Below are 15,692 nucleotides of genomic sequence, written 5' to 3'. Positions count from 1 at the left end.
AATGGTGATGAATAGATTAAGAATATAACATTTGAAATGTCCCTCTTGTTCTTGCTTGTTTTGGTAATGCTGATATCTGGAAGGGAATCGTCTTCAAAAGGACTTTGTACTTGTAAACAGAAGTCATTATCAGAATCAAAGCCTGAGATAATCAGTCCGGGGTGAAAACACGAGAGGTCAGGAGCTTCTCTCCGTCTCTGGTGTCTCGTTAACACAGGAGACATCACAGCCTCAGATGTGGATGAGGTTTATTGGAGCAGATGCACTGACCTTCTGCACGGTGGAGGTGAGCTCCAGGCACAGCTGGATGATTCGGCTCTTGGTGGAGGTGAAGTCGTTGGAGCTCGTCAGAGGAGTTCTGGAAACACGGAGACAATGTTGGTTTGGGGAGAGATGAGGTCGGAGTCCAGACGCCAAACTAAACGCAGCTGCTAATAAACATCTCAATTTGCTTTTCAATGATTTGATTAAGAAGCTGTAATGTTTGGAGCAAGTTGGTCGAACTGACCCTACTTAAGTTCTTATTGATCTGGACATTTTATTGCTAATTTTTACTTAAAGGTAGGGTAGGTAAGAATGGAGAAAGCAGCTCAAGTGCGCTAGAATTTGAAAATACACAACCGGAAAAGATCTGCCACTTCCTCACAGAGCCCCTCCTCCAACACACACGAACGCGCACATGACCAATGAGGGCACGAGATGAGTGTGTGCCCAGATGGAAGGCTGACAGGCAGGTAGGCCATCCAGTTACTTTAGCCGGCTCAGATGATTGGTCGAGCTTTTTACAGCGCCACGGCTTCCACAGATGACTTTTATTGTCAAAGCACTTCATATATTTATTGCTATCGGGATGTTAAGAGCATTCCATGGAATATAACAACAAGTGTTTCTGAAGTCAATTACCTACCCCTCCTTTAACTTCTTATGTTTATATATGTATATATTTACATTATAAATATATATATATATATTTATATATATATATATAAATATATATATATATATATAAACCGAGTATTCTAATTCTTCTGATTTGCCTCTAGATTCAGGTTGAATGTAATGCTTTTGAACCCCAGTCCAGGTGTTAGGTGTGCTCTGCCACACGACAGATGTCAGGTGTGTTTTAGGCGTCAGTGCATAAACGTGTCTGTGTGTGTGTGTGTGTGTGTGTGTGTGTGTGTGTGTGTGTGTGTGTGTGTGTGTGTGTGACAGCTGCAGTGAGCAGGAATGTTCTTCAAGCTGAAACAAGCCGAGAGAAACCTGCAGGAGTCAAACAGCAGACAGAGAGACTGACAGCTGACACACACACCACCACACATGTTAACAAGATATCTGAGTGTGTGTGTGTGTGCGTGAGAGTATGTGTGTGTGCGAGTGTGTGTGTGTGAGTGATGGTTTATGGGACAGTGCAATTTAACACCTTCTTGTTTTTCTGTGAAGCAGGACACTCACTTCAGAGGACACAGGTGTAATAATACATAATATTTACATAGTGCTTTTCCCAGTGCTCAAAGACGCTTTACAACAAAATACAAGAAAATACATAACAACAAAAACAGTCCTGAGCTAAGTAGAAGGAGGGGGGTGGGGTAGAGGATTATAGGTTGAAAGCAACAGAGAACAGGTGAGTAGTTTTGAAGGGTTTCTTGGAGCTTGTGAGGGAGTTGTTGTGATATAACCTGCAGGACGGAGTGTGTACCTGTCGAGCCAGGACAGCAGACTCTTGGCGGCGCCGATCAGCTCCATCACGGCCGTCAGGAACTCGTTGGAGGGCTGATGGGAGATCTTGCTGTGGTAGGCGGGGTTCTTCCTGCGCTCCGACACCGCCGTGTTCAGGTTGCTGTGCGCCGCTCGCATCTTCCCCACCAACGTCTTCAGGGTGTCCTTCTCCACACCCAAGTTCTGTACAACGTATATAAAGAAAACATGCTTTAAATTCAATCAATCACATGTTCCTTGTTGCATATTAACCTCAGGGGGCTTTGCAGAGTGTACAGCATACACCACTCTCTGTCCTAAGACCCTCGCAGGAAAAACTCCCAAAGAAACCCGGGGGGAATGTAATAAACCTCGGGGAGAGCAACAGAGGAGAATCCCTCTCCCAGGACGGACAGACGTGCAGTAGATGTCATGTGTAGAGATTAAAAAGATAATACATCTACAACATGATAGAAAAGAGCTTTAATATGAGGAGCTCCAGACAAGAAGATCTGGCTTCTCATTTTAAAGTACTTTTCAATATATACAGTTGATTCTTGATTATCCCAAAGCTTAGATTTTTCAATCAGGATAAAGCAAACAAATATATAGAAATGCATCTGTTTAATATCTTGATTCTTACAACAGGATGGAGTGTCTCCCTCTCCAACAACCACTAAGCTAAATGCAAATGAATGAGTCATGAAGTCCAATATGCAAATGAGTGCATGACATCATCCAGGGACCTTTGGAGCTAATGTTCGGTACTTTCGGTTTAAGGGTTGGCTCGATTATGGCAAAAATCTGAATCTCGATTATTTGGGTCAATAATTGATATCACGATTATTAAAAAACGATTATCCATTTACTTTGAAAACATCCATTTATTGAAAAGAAAAATGTGAAGAGTATGTTTTTAACATTTGATTACCCTGAACTTTAAGAATAATTCAACTGAAAAATAAATAAAATAATAATTTAAAAATAATTTTTAAAAAAAATCGTTTTATTTCGATTACGTTGTTTTCATAATCGTTGCAAACCAAAATCGTAATTGCGATTAAAATACGATTAATCGAGCAGCCCTATTGGCAACACTGCACTTTGTTTCCAAGACTTTGTGGAGCCAACATTTTCACAGGAAGCTGCAGCCAGTGGCAACACAGAGTGATGCTTACAGGGTGTCAGGCTGCTTCAATATTACACACACACACACACACACACACACACACACACACACACACACACACACAACACACACACACACACACACACACACACACACACACACACACACACACACACACACACACACACACACACACACACACACACCACACACACACACACACACACACACACACACACACACACACACCACCACACACACACACACACACACACACACACACACACACACACACACACACACACACACACACACCACACACACACACACACACACACACACACACACACACACACACACACACACACACACACACACACACACACAGCAATGATGGGACTGAGATATTCCACACCGACCACATCACTCAAATGACATCCAAACCCAGAGTGAGCTTATGTGACATATGACCAATAAAAATGAAATATAATGAAGCAGACTATGGTTACAAAAATGAATGGTTCAAGAATCAAGAGGCCCTATTCTGCTTTTGTTTGTTTCCCTCTCCTCCTGTAGTTGTAGTGCATGTAAATGGTCTGCAGAGGCTAAAATCCCTTATCAATCCAGAAGGCGTTTCTCTCCCTTGCCAGGAACGCCAGTGGACTCCTTTCTTTACTTCCTGAAACACAGTGACATCACTACGAAACACTAGCTCTCCAACACATTGTATGTGATCGGCTAAGGGGCGGGACATCTCTAAGCGGTTAACCAATCACAACAGAGCCAACCAGCTTTCAGCCTAACCCACATTATAGGGCTTTTTAACACGTTTCAGCCTAGCTGCAAAGTAACAAGTGCTGTACTTAGGTTCAGTTATGACCGAGGTACTTTATACTGTTCAACGCATTAATAATGGCAGCAGATCAGACTCTCTGCACAGACCTGAACAGGATCTGTGATTACTCGCCACATGTTTGAGGCGTTGTGACGCTCAGAGCCAATGAAAACATCTGCAGCCAAACTGACATTGCCCCTGTGGACTCAATTCACGCTAAAAAAAACATAGATCCACTTTAAGAAAACACGCCACCTGGCAGAGAGTTCAGAATCATGTTTCAGGTCGAAATCCTATTTGATGTACAAGGATCAAATGTGTCAATCAGAACGGAAGTTAGAGCTTTGCTGGAGTGAGACCGTCAATAAGTCTGACTCGGAATCTCGCCTTACTAATGAACAATTACAAGTAAAACCCATAACAACACGATGATCCGATCTTCAGCTGGGATCAGCAAGCGTGTTTGTTCAAAATAAAAAATAATAAAAAGCGCTGTCATAATATCGAAGGTGACATGTTTAGATGTTTAGTTATTTCCAACCAAAAGCACAAAACCTAAAGATATTCAGTTCTTTAACATTTATTACGAAGAGAATCATCAAACCTTCAAATGTACAGATCTGGAATCAGAACATGTTTGTCCTTTTTGCAGGAACTGACTCCGAGACATGACCTGTAGTTTTGAAGCTTATTCAGCAGATAACGGTAACCAGGAGATTTATCTTCTTCAACACTTAAAACAACACGGCCCTCAGATTGTGTGTTGCGTTCAGGGAGTCGTTGTTAACGACTCAGCACTGTAAACAGCATGACTGCTCTTTTATCAAATATATCTGAAAGTGTTTCAGGTGAAAAAATGATCCTCTGAAAGCCAGCGGAAACTGCTGCTGGAACAATACTTGACTGTGTGTGTGTGTGTGTGTGTGTGTGTGTGTGTGTGTGTGTGTGTGTGTGTGTGTGTGTGTGTGTGTGTGTGTGTGTGTGTGTGTGTGTGTCAGGGGAAGGGGTCTCTGACAGGTGGGAGGGGTCACATCTGTTTCCTGCTGCACACCAGAGAGCAGAATATCCACAGCAACGTCCCTCGACCTTCTATAGAGTCTAACAGGAAGCCGGAGCTGCTGCTGATGAAAGATTGTATTCATGTTGGCTCTGATGTCATGTCCACGATCTGCACACGTCTCATAACGACTCCTCGGGTAGTTCCAGTTCCTGAGAAAGCTACACAGACCTTGAAAAAGCCAGCGAGGAAACCTTAAGTTTGATTTGGTCACAGATGAGTAACGTTTTGATGAGTCAACGAGCTTCACCAAAGTCTCCTTCCGGAACCTCGGCACAAACAGAGTCGTGTGTGACGCTGCCTTGCTTTAGTGACCTGGAGTTTCTATCCAAATGTATGAAACAGACGATTAATGAATGTCTTTAAACTGGCTCGTCAAAAACAGAGAGACAAAAGAGAGGAAGGAAACAGAGACATTTGAATATAATCATCAAATCTGAATTCACTTGTTCTTAAGTACACATTTTAACTACACAACACATATCCACTCACATACTTTAACTTGTAATGTAGTATTTCCTAAAGTGTGGTTTTAGTACTTTAACTTGAGAAAAAGGTCTGAATACTTACTCCACAGCTGCAACAATATGCACCAATCAGAGTCAGTTAAAAATGCAAATACAGAAATTAATTTGAAATAACTTAACCGGTGATTTTGGAAGAATATATTGGGTTAATGTAGGTCCTCGTTCCAAACAGGCGACACATACACGTCAGTGAGAACCAGAAGACTGCATCTGTTTTACTTCAAGATAACGAGGACATTTGATTTCCAACCAACTGAGTCATATCAGACACAACTTCTCTCAGCTCATCAGCACGTTTTTCATTTACTGATTAAACGATAAGTCCCGCAGCTAAATAATCCCCTCCAAACCGTCGTTTATTCCCTCCCTACACCTACAATAGATATGTTAAGGATTCTGATTCCCTGGAGCATTCTGCTTCTGCTCACAATGTCAAGAATCCTTTTAAAGGTTTAACATTTTAAAGCCATAGAAATGCAGAAACCAAACATCACCTGTTGGAAGTCAGATAATCAGTTCAGTTGATACGGGAGTAAATGATTCACCAAGCGTCACTGATACAACTTTAAACAGTAGTAGAGTGTCTGATAACAGCAGAGAGTCTGGATCTCACACACACACACACACACACTTATTTATGTTTTCATTTCATGTGTTAAAAGGTTATCTAGTCTAATCTAAGCTTGTAAAGTATTTATTATTGTATTAAAAACACGTTTGCAATGCCACTTCCAATGATTGTCCACATAATTTAGTTTCAGTTCTAACACTGAAACTAAATATTTGAAATGTCTCTGAATGGAGAGCCGCAGTGCCGCGTCCTAAAGCCCGGAAGTCAACTCCTTCCGGTTCCTTCGACAAAAAGCAACGCAGTCTCTCCGTAGGGTTTAGGAAAATAGCTGGAAATCAGGTCTGTGGTTGAAACACATTGAAGAGACGGATCACGTTTTGTTCAGCCGGATCATCTCCACATGTCTACTTTTATCATTTTCTAATCATAAATCTAGTCGCCAGAAGCAAAATGCTAACGTGATGCTACAAAGGAGCTACAGCGAGTCCAGCAGCACGACTTCAACGTCACGCTGACTTCAGATCCAGATTCAAACACACAGACTCTAGATGGAACGAGTTGAAGCGTTTGTTTGAACAGTCTGCAGGAGGCAGGGACTTGCTTTCAAGCAGAACAGAAACTAACTCAGAGGAGTGTTCACGTGTTCGGCGTAATGACGTACAACGGCCTCCACGACTTCTGTAGTCCTATTCAGCCACTTGGTAACAACCATCGTTTCTCAGACACGTCCACTCTTCAGAAATCACAGTGGGGTCACTGCTGATGATTTAATGTCCTAGAACAAAACGTGACCCGTCTCTTCAATGCGTCTCAACCACAGACCTTAGTTCAGCTAGTTTCCAAAACCCTATGGAGAGATCCCATTGGCTCTGAGACGAGGGAACAGGAAGTGGTAAAATGCTAACTTACTTCCGGGTTTTAGGACTTCTCTTTTAAACTTTCTTTCCAACAAACAAACCAAACCTCCGTGCAGGAGGAAGTGCAGAGAAGCAGTATTGGAGCCAGCAGTGTGGGCGTGTTGCCAGATCTGATAATGATTTAACAGCGTGCATTTTATTTACATCAGCACATTCTCTGGCAGCAGAGCCAGGCCTGCTGTCAGACAATGTGACGGACATGAAGCTTCAGGGGCCGGACGCTCACATTCAACACTTTCACACTTTTAGGAAGAGCTTCTCTGCAGCTGCACGTAACATGTTTTGTGTTATAAATAAAGAACAATGTCCCTTCACTTGGGTTTAGGTATAATAACGTGACCGTACAGACTGCAGCTTACATATATATATATATATATATATAGGACTTTTATTAGCTTCTGGAGTCTAAATAGATTCAGATAACGGGATTATGGGGTGGTTTTGGTGCAGTGGTCAGAGCGTTGGTCATCAGATCAAGGGGCGTTGGTGAACTCCAGTTCGAATCCCGCCTCGGCCGCCACTGCGTCAGGCCGTTGTGTCCTTGGGCAAGACACTTTACCCGCATTTGCTCCTGTGGGTAATGTCCGCAGTAATGACTCTTACATGTGTAATGTGTACTTGTAGAGCGCTTTGAGCACCTGTAAAAGCGCTCTAATAATTTTTTTTAATGCATTATTATAATTATAACGCGCTGATACTTGAAGTCGTGAATGTGCGAAGCTGCTTCTGATTCCTCACATTTTGTTGGGGTGTAACAGAAGACAGATGTTAGGGCACGAAGAATAACTTCTCGACAGGTGGTGAAATGAACTGTGGATTTGTCAGTCAGTCAGTTTTTGACTTTGAACTAAACCACGCGAGTCAGGTGATCCTAGCTCCTACACGACGAATCATCAGCACAGTGAGAAACCACAACATTAAACAAACTCATCACTGTGGATCTGATGAGAACATCGTTAAAGGGACACTTCACCACAAGAAACAGGATGATATTAGTGTTCCTTTATGCATAATACACATATTTAACTTCTCTCATTGCACATTTTTCCTCCGTCAGTATCAGAAGTACTCCGGTGACTTTCTGTGTTTACAATGCAAACAGAAACCGCTAATAGCTGATTCAGCATGTTCTTTCATACTGAGCTGTGAGACGTATTCCCTAACACCCATCCTGATGAAACAGTGTGTGTGTGTGTGTGTGTGTGTGTGTGTCAAGCTGTGTGTGACTGACCAGTGCACAGAGCAGATCCACAGCCTCCAGCACCAGCTCCTGGTGTCCGACCCGCGTCAGGCCCAGAGACAGCAGCTCCTGGTGGGACAGCCTCAGCAGCTTCTCCCCGTCCACCTGCTGTCGCTGGAGGGCCGGCATGTACTGCTGCAGGCTGTCGTCCAGACCTGCAGACACGGAGACACAACACAGTGAGAGGGGGCACCAAGCAGACATGTTGTTCAGAAATCTCCACATATTAACACCATTTTAGGTCACAAGTCTTTACTGCACCACCACCACTAAGCTAAGGCGGCTAATGTTGGGCTATAAAGGAACTACGGCACGGTCACATGACTTCACGTCACCACCGCTAAGCTAAAGGCGGCTAATGTTGGGCTATAAAGGAACTACGGCACGGTCACATGACTTCACGTCACCACCGCTAAGCTAAAGGAGGCTAATGTTGGGCTATAAAGGAACTACAGCACGGTCACATGACTTCACGTCACCACCGCTAAGCTAAAGGTGGCTAATGTTGGGCTATAAAGGAACTACAGCACGGTCACATGACTTGACGTCAACACCGCTAAGCTAAAGGAGGCTAATGTTGGGCTATAAAGGAACTACAGCACGGTCACATGACTTCACGTCACCACCGCTAAGCTAAAGGTGGCTAATGTTGGGCTATAAAGGAACTACGGCACGGTCACATGACTTCACGTCACCACCGCTAAGCTAAAGGCGGCTAATGTTGGGCTATAAAGGAACTACGGCACGGTCACATGACTTCACGTCACCACCGCTAAGCTAAAGGAGGCTAATGTTGGGCTATAAAGGAACTACAGCACGGTCACATGACTTGACGTCACCACCGCTAAGCTAAAGGAGGCTAATGTTGGGCTATAAAGGAACTACAGCACGGTCACATGACTTGACGTCACCACCGCTAAGCTAAAGGAGGCTAATGTTGGGCTATAAAGGAACTACAGCACGGTCACATGACTTGACGTCACCACCGCTAAGCTAAAGGAGGCTAATGTTGGGCTATAAAGGAACTACAGCACGGTCACATGACTTCACGTCACCACTGCTAAGCTAAAGGAGGCTAATGTTGGGCTATAAAGGAACTACAGCACGGTCACATGACTTGACGTCACCACCGCTAAGCTAAAGGAGGCTAATGTTGGGCTATAAAGGAACTACAACACGGTCACATGACTTCACGTCACCACTGCTAAGCTAAAGGAGGCTAATGTTGGGCTATAAAGGAACTACAACACGGTCACATGACTTCACGTCACCACTGCTAAGCTAAAGGAGGCTAATGTTGGGCTATAAAGGAACTACAGCAAGGTCACATGACTTCACGTCACCACCGCTAAGCTAAAGGTGGCTAATGTTGGGCTATAAAGGAACTACAGCACGGTCACATGACTTCACGTCACCACCGCTAAGCTAAAGGCGGCTAATGTTGGGCTATAAAGGAACTACGGCACGGTCACATGACTTCACGTCACCACCGCTAAGCTAAAGGAGGCTAATGTTGGGCTATAAAGGAACTACAGCACGGTCACATGACTTCAAGTCACCACCGCTAAGCTAAAGGAGGCTAATGTTGGGCTATAAAGGAACTACAGCACGGTCACATGACTTCACGTCACCACCGCTAAGCTAAAGGTGGCTAATGTTGGGCTATAAAGGAACTACAGCACGGTCACATGACTTGACGTCAACACCGCTAAGCTAAAGGAGGCTAATGTTGGGCTATAAAGGAACTACAGCACGGTCACATGACTTCACGTCACCACCGCTAAGCTAAAGGTGGCTAATGTTGGGCTATAAAGGAACTACAGCACGGTCACATGACTTCAAGTCACCACCGCTAAGCTAAAGGAGGCTAATGTTGGGCTATAAAGGAACTACAGCACGGTCACATGACTTCACGTCACCACCGCTAAGCTAAAGGTGGCTAATGTTGGGCTATAAAGGAACTACAGCACGGTCACATGACTTGACGTCACCACCGCTAAGCTAAAGGAGGCTAATGTTGGGCTATAAAGGAACTACAGCACGGTCACATGACTTCACGTCACCACCGCTAAGCTAAAGGTGGCTAATGTTGGGCTATAAAGGAACTACAGCACGGTCACATGACTTCACGTCACCACCGCTAAGCTAAAGGAGGCTAATGTTGGGCTATAAAGGAACTACAGCACGGTCACATGACTTGACGTCACCACCGCTAAGCTAAAGGAGGCTAAGGTTGGGCTATAAAGGAACTACAGCACGGTCACATGACTTGACGTCACCACCGCTAAGCTAAAGGAGGCTAATGTTGGGCTATAAAGGAACTACGGCACGGTCACATGACTTCACGTCACCACCGCTAAGCTAAAGGCGGCTAATGTTGGGCTATAAAGGAACTACGGCACGGTCACATGACTTCACGTCACCACCGCTAAGCTAAAGGAGGCTAATGTTGGGCTATAAAGGAACTACAGCACGGTCACATGACTTGACGTCACCACCGCTAAGCTAAAGGAGGCTAATGTTGGGCTATAAAGGAACTACAGCACGGTCACATGACTTGACGTCACCACCGCTAAGCTAAAGGAGGCTAATGTTGGGCTATAAAGGAACTACAGCACGGTCACATGACTTGACGTCACCACCGATAAGCTAAAGGAGGCTAATGTTGGGCTATAAAGGAACTACAGCACGGTCACATGACTTCACGTCACCACCGCTAAGCTAAAGGAGGCTAATGTTGGGCTATAAAGGAACTACAACACGGTCACATGACTTCACGTCACCACTGCTAAGCTAAAGGAGGCTAATGTTGGGCTATAAAGGAACTACAACACGGTCACATGACTTCACGTCACCACTGCTAAGCTAAAGGAGGCTAATGTTGGGCTATAAAGGAACTACAGCACGGTCACATGACTTCACGTCACCACCGCTAAGCTAAAGGTGGCTAATGTTGGGCTATAAAGGAACTACAGCACGGTCACATGACTTCACGTCACCACCGCTAAGCTAAAATGGGGACTCATTTCAGGGTTTTTGCACCACTCTATTGAAGGTTTGACACAATTTCGACTAATTGTGCAGCTTTTATTGACAGCAATTAAAATCATATTTACAGGCCACAGGGAGAATGTGTCTGTGCAATGGGAGGGAGAATAGACGATACCGGGACAGAGCTTCCTGACTGAGTTTCAGTGAAAGTCGGCTCTGTTATGATCCATTCAAGTTTGACAGTAAACACAACTGCTAAGTCAACACGGATCCATCGCAGCTCACACCACGCTGCCACCTCACCACTCTGCTCAGGACACCTGCACACAGCCGGTTCGATGCCGCACATTCATCACCGGCGTCCACTGTGCTACGCTGCTTTCATTCTGTCCAAATATTATAGCAAGCTCCGTAACTATAATCTTTATCGTAAGAAAAACATAATATAGTTTACAAAAAAAGTAAAACTGACAAATTAGATACTGAATGTCTGTGGTTGAAAATGTTCATATAAGTCTAGAGTCAAAACTATATATCATTTTAAAAAAGAAACTTTCAAAAAAGATGACAAAGAGGATGGGATCTGGACGCTTCTAGATCCCGTGATCTCATAAGATCGAGACACCGACAGCACCAGCGGCGCCACTCTGTTCCCGACCCTGAACTTTGACCCCTGACCCCTCTGTGAAGGCAGCAGCGGGAGACCACATAAAAGAGTTCTCATACCGGATCAACAGAGGAGCTTCTGCCTCATGACTCTGCTGACCCACAACCGTACGCAGACGGTCACCTCCGGGAGTCTTTGGGACGGACAAGAGGCTAAAGAATAGAACTGTGTCAAACCTAAATAACATGGTGCACCTTTTCTCCCCAATTGTAGAAGGTCACATTGTTGATATAAAGGATTTACCTATCCAACTAGAATTATGATTAATTTGTTTCTGACATTCAGTGATTCTCAAATTAATGTTTTAAAACTCCGTTAAAAGTCAGACTATGGCAACTAACTTTTTTCCAGACATTTCACTGACAATAAGAAAAACCAGGACAATAATAATCAGATTATACAACAATGAAAATGTAAAAATATAGACACCTACAAAGCTTTACAGTTAGAATCATATTGAATGAATCACCACGTAATCAGATAACATGTGTACACTTTTAACTGTGTAGAGCAAGGCTTGGTGTTTGTCTCCTAAACTAAAAATACTTGTCAGTTTGAGAAAGCTTTTGCACCGAGCGTCGACCAAATGGTCGGCGTTATAAAGCTGTAAGCTCCGAACAAAATGCCAGAGCTGGTGTGAACAGGAGGAGAAAACAACTGGCCCTGCATGAGGCCATTAAAGAAGCTCCGGGCAGGAGGACAGATGGCCGACTCCGCATTCCTCTGCCTCTAACCGCTGATGGGACACCTCTGCTGTCACACCTCTGACACCCACAATGCACTGCGGGAGACTCATCACAACGAAGAGCAAAGGCATTTCAATAAAGTTCACACCGGGCAGGGCGACAAGAACTTTGGGACCTTGAAATGAAGAAAGCATCATTTTGAACGCTGATGAGATGAAATGCTTAATACACTGAATGCACTCCTGCAAAGAAAGCAAGATGGCATGACAACTGTCAAATCAGAGGAGAACAAATGACTGCGTAATAATACTAGCAGCTGTGAGCTACACTACAGACGTCCTGCTTTAGTTATTTGTTTTTGTTCTGCTCTAGTTGAGCTGCTACAAAAAACCCAGTGACCGAAAACATGTCGTGCTCCTACAAGTTCCCGGAATAATGCCAAGATGCAAATCCCCATGACATCCCGAAACCTCCTCAGATAAATGATCACAGCATCCAGACATAATTCAAATAACCCCTCCTTCATGTTGGCCGGCGGCTGGTGAGAGTGTGGTCACCAGGGATGTGTTGGTGACAGCCGGGGTCACGTTCCTGACAGCCGAGGAGGCCGATAATCTCTCCGGCTGCGTGTCACGCGACAGTCAAATCAGCTGCTAATGAAAACATGACAAAGAGAAGCCAGCCTCCTGCAGAGAGGAAACCTGAAGCTGCACATGAGCTTCTGTTGGGCACTTTCATGGAAGTCAACTGGGATAGAACTCATGGTTTCAGGTCCAAATTTACCAGCCTAACGGTTTGCTCGAGTCATTGGGGTTTGTCTTATTTCTTATAAACAAAAAAGAAAGTACACTGACCTCCAGACATTCAGATTTACAGTAGCTTCAGACTTATGAGAGTAAATACATGCATTTATCTTCTTACTAACACTTCAGCTGCTTCTAATTACAGATATTTTCTCTACATTCATTTCACATGTTGAATATTTTCTATTAAGCCAGAGCGCATGAGGGATAACAAGAGCCTGGCCTGAAGACAAACGTCTTGAGGCTTTAATGATGAGGAGGAGATAATGGTACATCTACGAGAGACTGGACATTTAAGACATTCTAACCACTGGTACAATGTGGATCAAGACTAAATAAAAGGTTAAGACGTTGATTTACATTGTGGAATAACCTGAAATGAAAACACTTCCCAACACCGGCATATTGCCAACATCCAGATCTGGATCCAATGTTCCCGTGAGAAATAAAACGTTACTGATTTATGTGACAGTTGAGACATTTTTGTGTGTCGGGTTTGGCACTCGACCCAAAACCTTTGCAGAACGTCTTCAGACGGCTGACGAAGGAGCCGGATCAGCGCTCTGAAATCCTGCTGAGCCGAGCTTGTGGCTACGGAAACGCTTCTCAAGTAGCACGATGAATCAAACACAGAAAAGTGATTACGTGAACGCTGCAAAAACTACTGACTGGTTATGTGACGGTTTGAATAAACTTACATTAGAAAATGCGACAGTGTATATTTAAAAATGGTTGTCTCTGGCCATATTGAGTCTCAGTTTTGACACAAGGACCACAGATGTTCCAGTAATGTGAAAACAAATGTCATACATTTTATTTAGATATATTTTGACCAGATTGAACAACTTTTGTCAGCATCCTTGAAAACATCCCATCACATTTTCTTTCTGCACATTATGGACTGAATGTCATATATGAACAGGACTTATGTTTAGCAGCAGTCCCAACCTTTTCGGATTGACCACAAAAGTAATCTAATCAGCTGAGAGGTCGCAGCAAAGTTCACACTGGAAACGGCCTGATTTAATCTTTGCTCTTTGAAAAGCACTTTGAAACCGACTTGTTTGTTGACAGAATAACTCAACATGAGAGACTGACTATACCAGTGTTAACATTGACAACTTTCTCACTGACCAGAGTTGTCTTTTTTGTTAATGATTAATGATTTTTGTTAAGCTGCAAGCAGAACATTTGAATTTCTGATATGGAATGGACCTGTAAGGATCTGTCCACGGTGCTTTTCTAGAGGCACGAGTTTCCACAGTTTACTTTAGTCACAGACATAAGAAAAAGTTCATTTCTCCGTCAGTGGTCTCGTCTCGGACCGGTCTAATATTTGCAGACGACCCCGGGCCTCCTCCTGTCACTCAGCAGCTGCTGGGAAACTCTCACTTTTCACTGCATCGCCACAACCTCTGACAGTCTCTGCTTCACCCAGCGATGCTCAGCTACCAGCGGGAAGCTCCTTATTGGGAGAACAACCCATTTACCAACTGGTCTTGATGTTCTTTGTAAAAACTAGGAATGGTTATCAGAACACTCTACAACAAGATAGAAGTCTTTACTGTTGAATTCATTCTTGTGGCGTATGTCCAAACACCAGATGAAACTCTTTCAATAACCCGGCCTCCGTTGGCATGGTAATAGTTTGAACCATTTCCTAAATTCCTGAACTGACAGCGACTCAAAGTAGTTATAAGGCGCGCTGATGATGAAGTGGGTTAGCCTGCAGTCAAACACGTAAAGAAGTCCGTAAAAAGAAAGACCGAAGAGGTGCAGGTGAAACTCCAGCTGCTCATAAACAGTCCAGTTAATCATTGGACAGAAAGAAAGAAACAAGAAGTTGGGACTTGTTTTACAGAGGGCCGTGACGAGAGACCCACCTCCAGAAATCTGCCTCACTGAGAGATGTTTGTGGTTTAGTGCTCTGAAGGTCAATTGGAGGAAAACGTTGACATGCTGTGATAATATCAGACTAGGGGAACGTCTACTTTTGACTGAATCTAAAGATATTCAGTTAACCAGCACGTTGAACACCGATAAGCATCGAATCCTCCCATTTGAGAAGCTTGAACCCTTGCTTTTTTGCTTGATATTATTCCTAAATGTATTATTCGATTATATAAAATGGTTGTCGATCATTTTCCTGCTCATCGATATTGAAGAATGGTTTCAGCTGTGGACAAAATGAGGCATAAAATAGTTTGAAGCAACTTGTAGAAAGTGTGTACGTACTGTAAGTGGATTCATAACATTAGATTTGACACAAACAACTGGAGAATTATCAATGACAGTTCTCCGTTTCTAAACGTTTTTAAGAGTGCGCTTCAGACCTTCCTTTTTGATAAAGCTTATAGTTAGGGCTGATTAGATTCAGCCCCTAGTTTTGCTGATATAGGCTTAGTTTGTCGGGGGACATCTTACTTCTTCCTTCTCTCTGTCTATACCTGTGTACTCTCATGTTCCGATTAACCCAGCTTTCCCAAATGTCTTTCTTTTTGGTGTCTGTATACGCCGGGATCCGGAGTCATGGATGATCCTGCGCTCCTCTGTCCTGGATCGCGAGCCCTG

The 15,692-nt window shown here is 43.8% G+C and overlaps 1 protein-coding gene across 1 annotated transcript in view; it reads right to left on the bottom strand.

Moving 5' to 3' along the window:
• Positions 1-15,692, bottom strand: part of cnksr3 (cnksr family member 3) — a 65,472-nt gene that overhangs the window by 37,117 nt on the left and 12,663 nt on the right. The window contains exons 2-4 of the mRNA XM_034203182.1: positions 7,966-8,129; positions 1,700-1,902; positions 271-358 (exon numbers count right to left, since the gene is read on the bottom strand). Of these exons, the coding sequence (XP_034059073.1) occupies positions 271-358; positions 1,700-1,902; positions 7,966-8,129 (455 nt within the window). The remainder of the gene's footprint in view (positions 1-270; positions 359-1,699; positions 1,903-7,965; positions 8,130-15,692) is intronic.

The sequence above is a fragment of the Gymnodraco acuticeps genome, unplaced genomic scaffold, assembly GCF_902827175.1.
Source record: "Gymnodraco acuticeps unplaced genomic scaffold, fGymAcu1.1, whole genome shotgun sequence".
NCBI lineage: Eukaryota > Metazoa > Chordata > Actinopteri > Perciformes > Bathydraconidae > Gymnodraco > Gymnodraco acuticeps.
The sequence above is the reverse complement of the archived record's forward strand: the minus strand, read 5'-3'. Positions and strand labels throughout refer to the sequence as shown.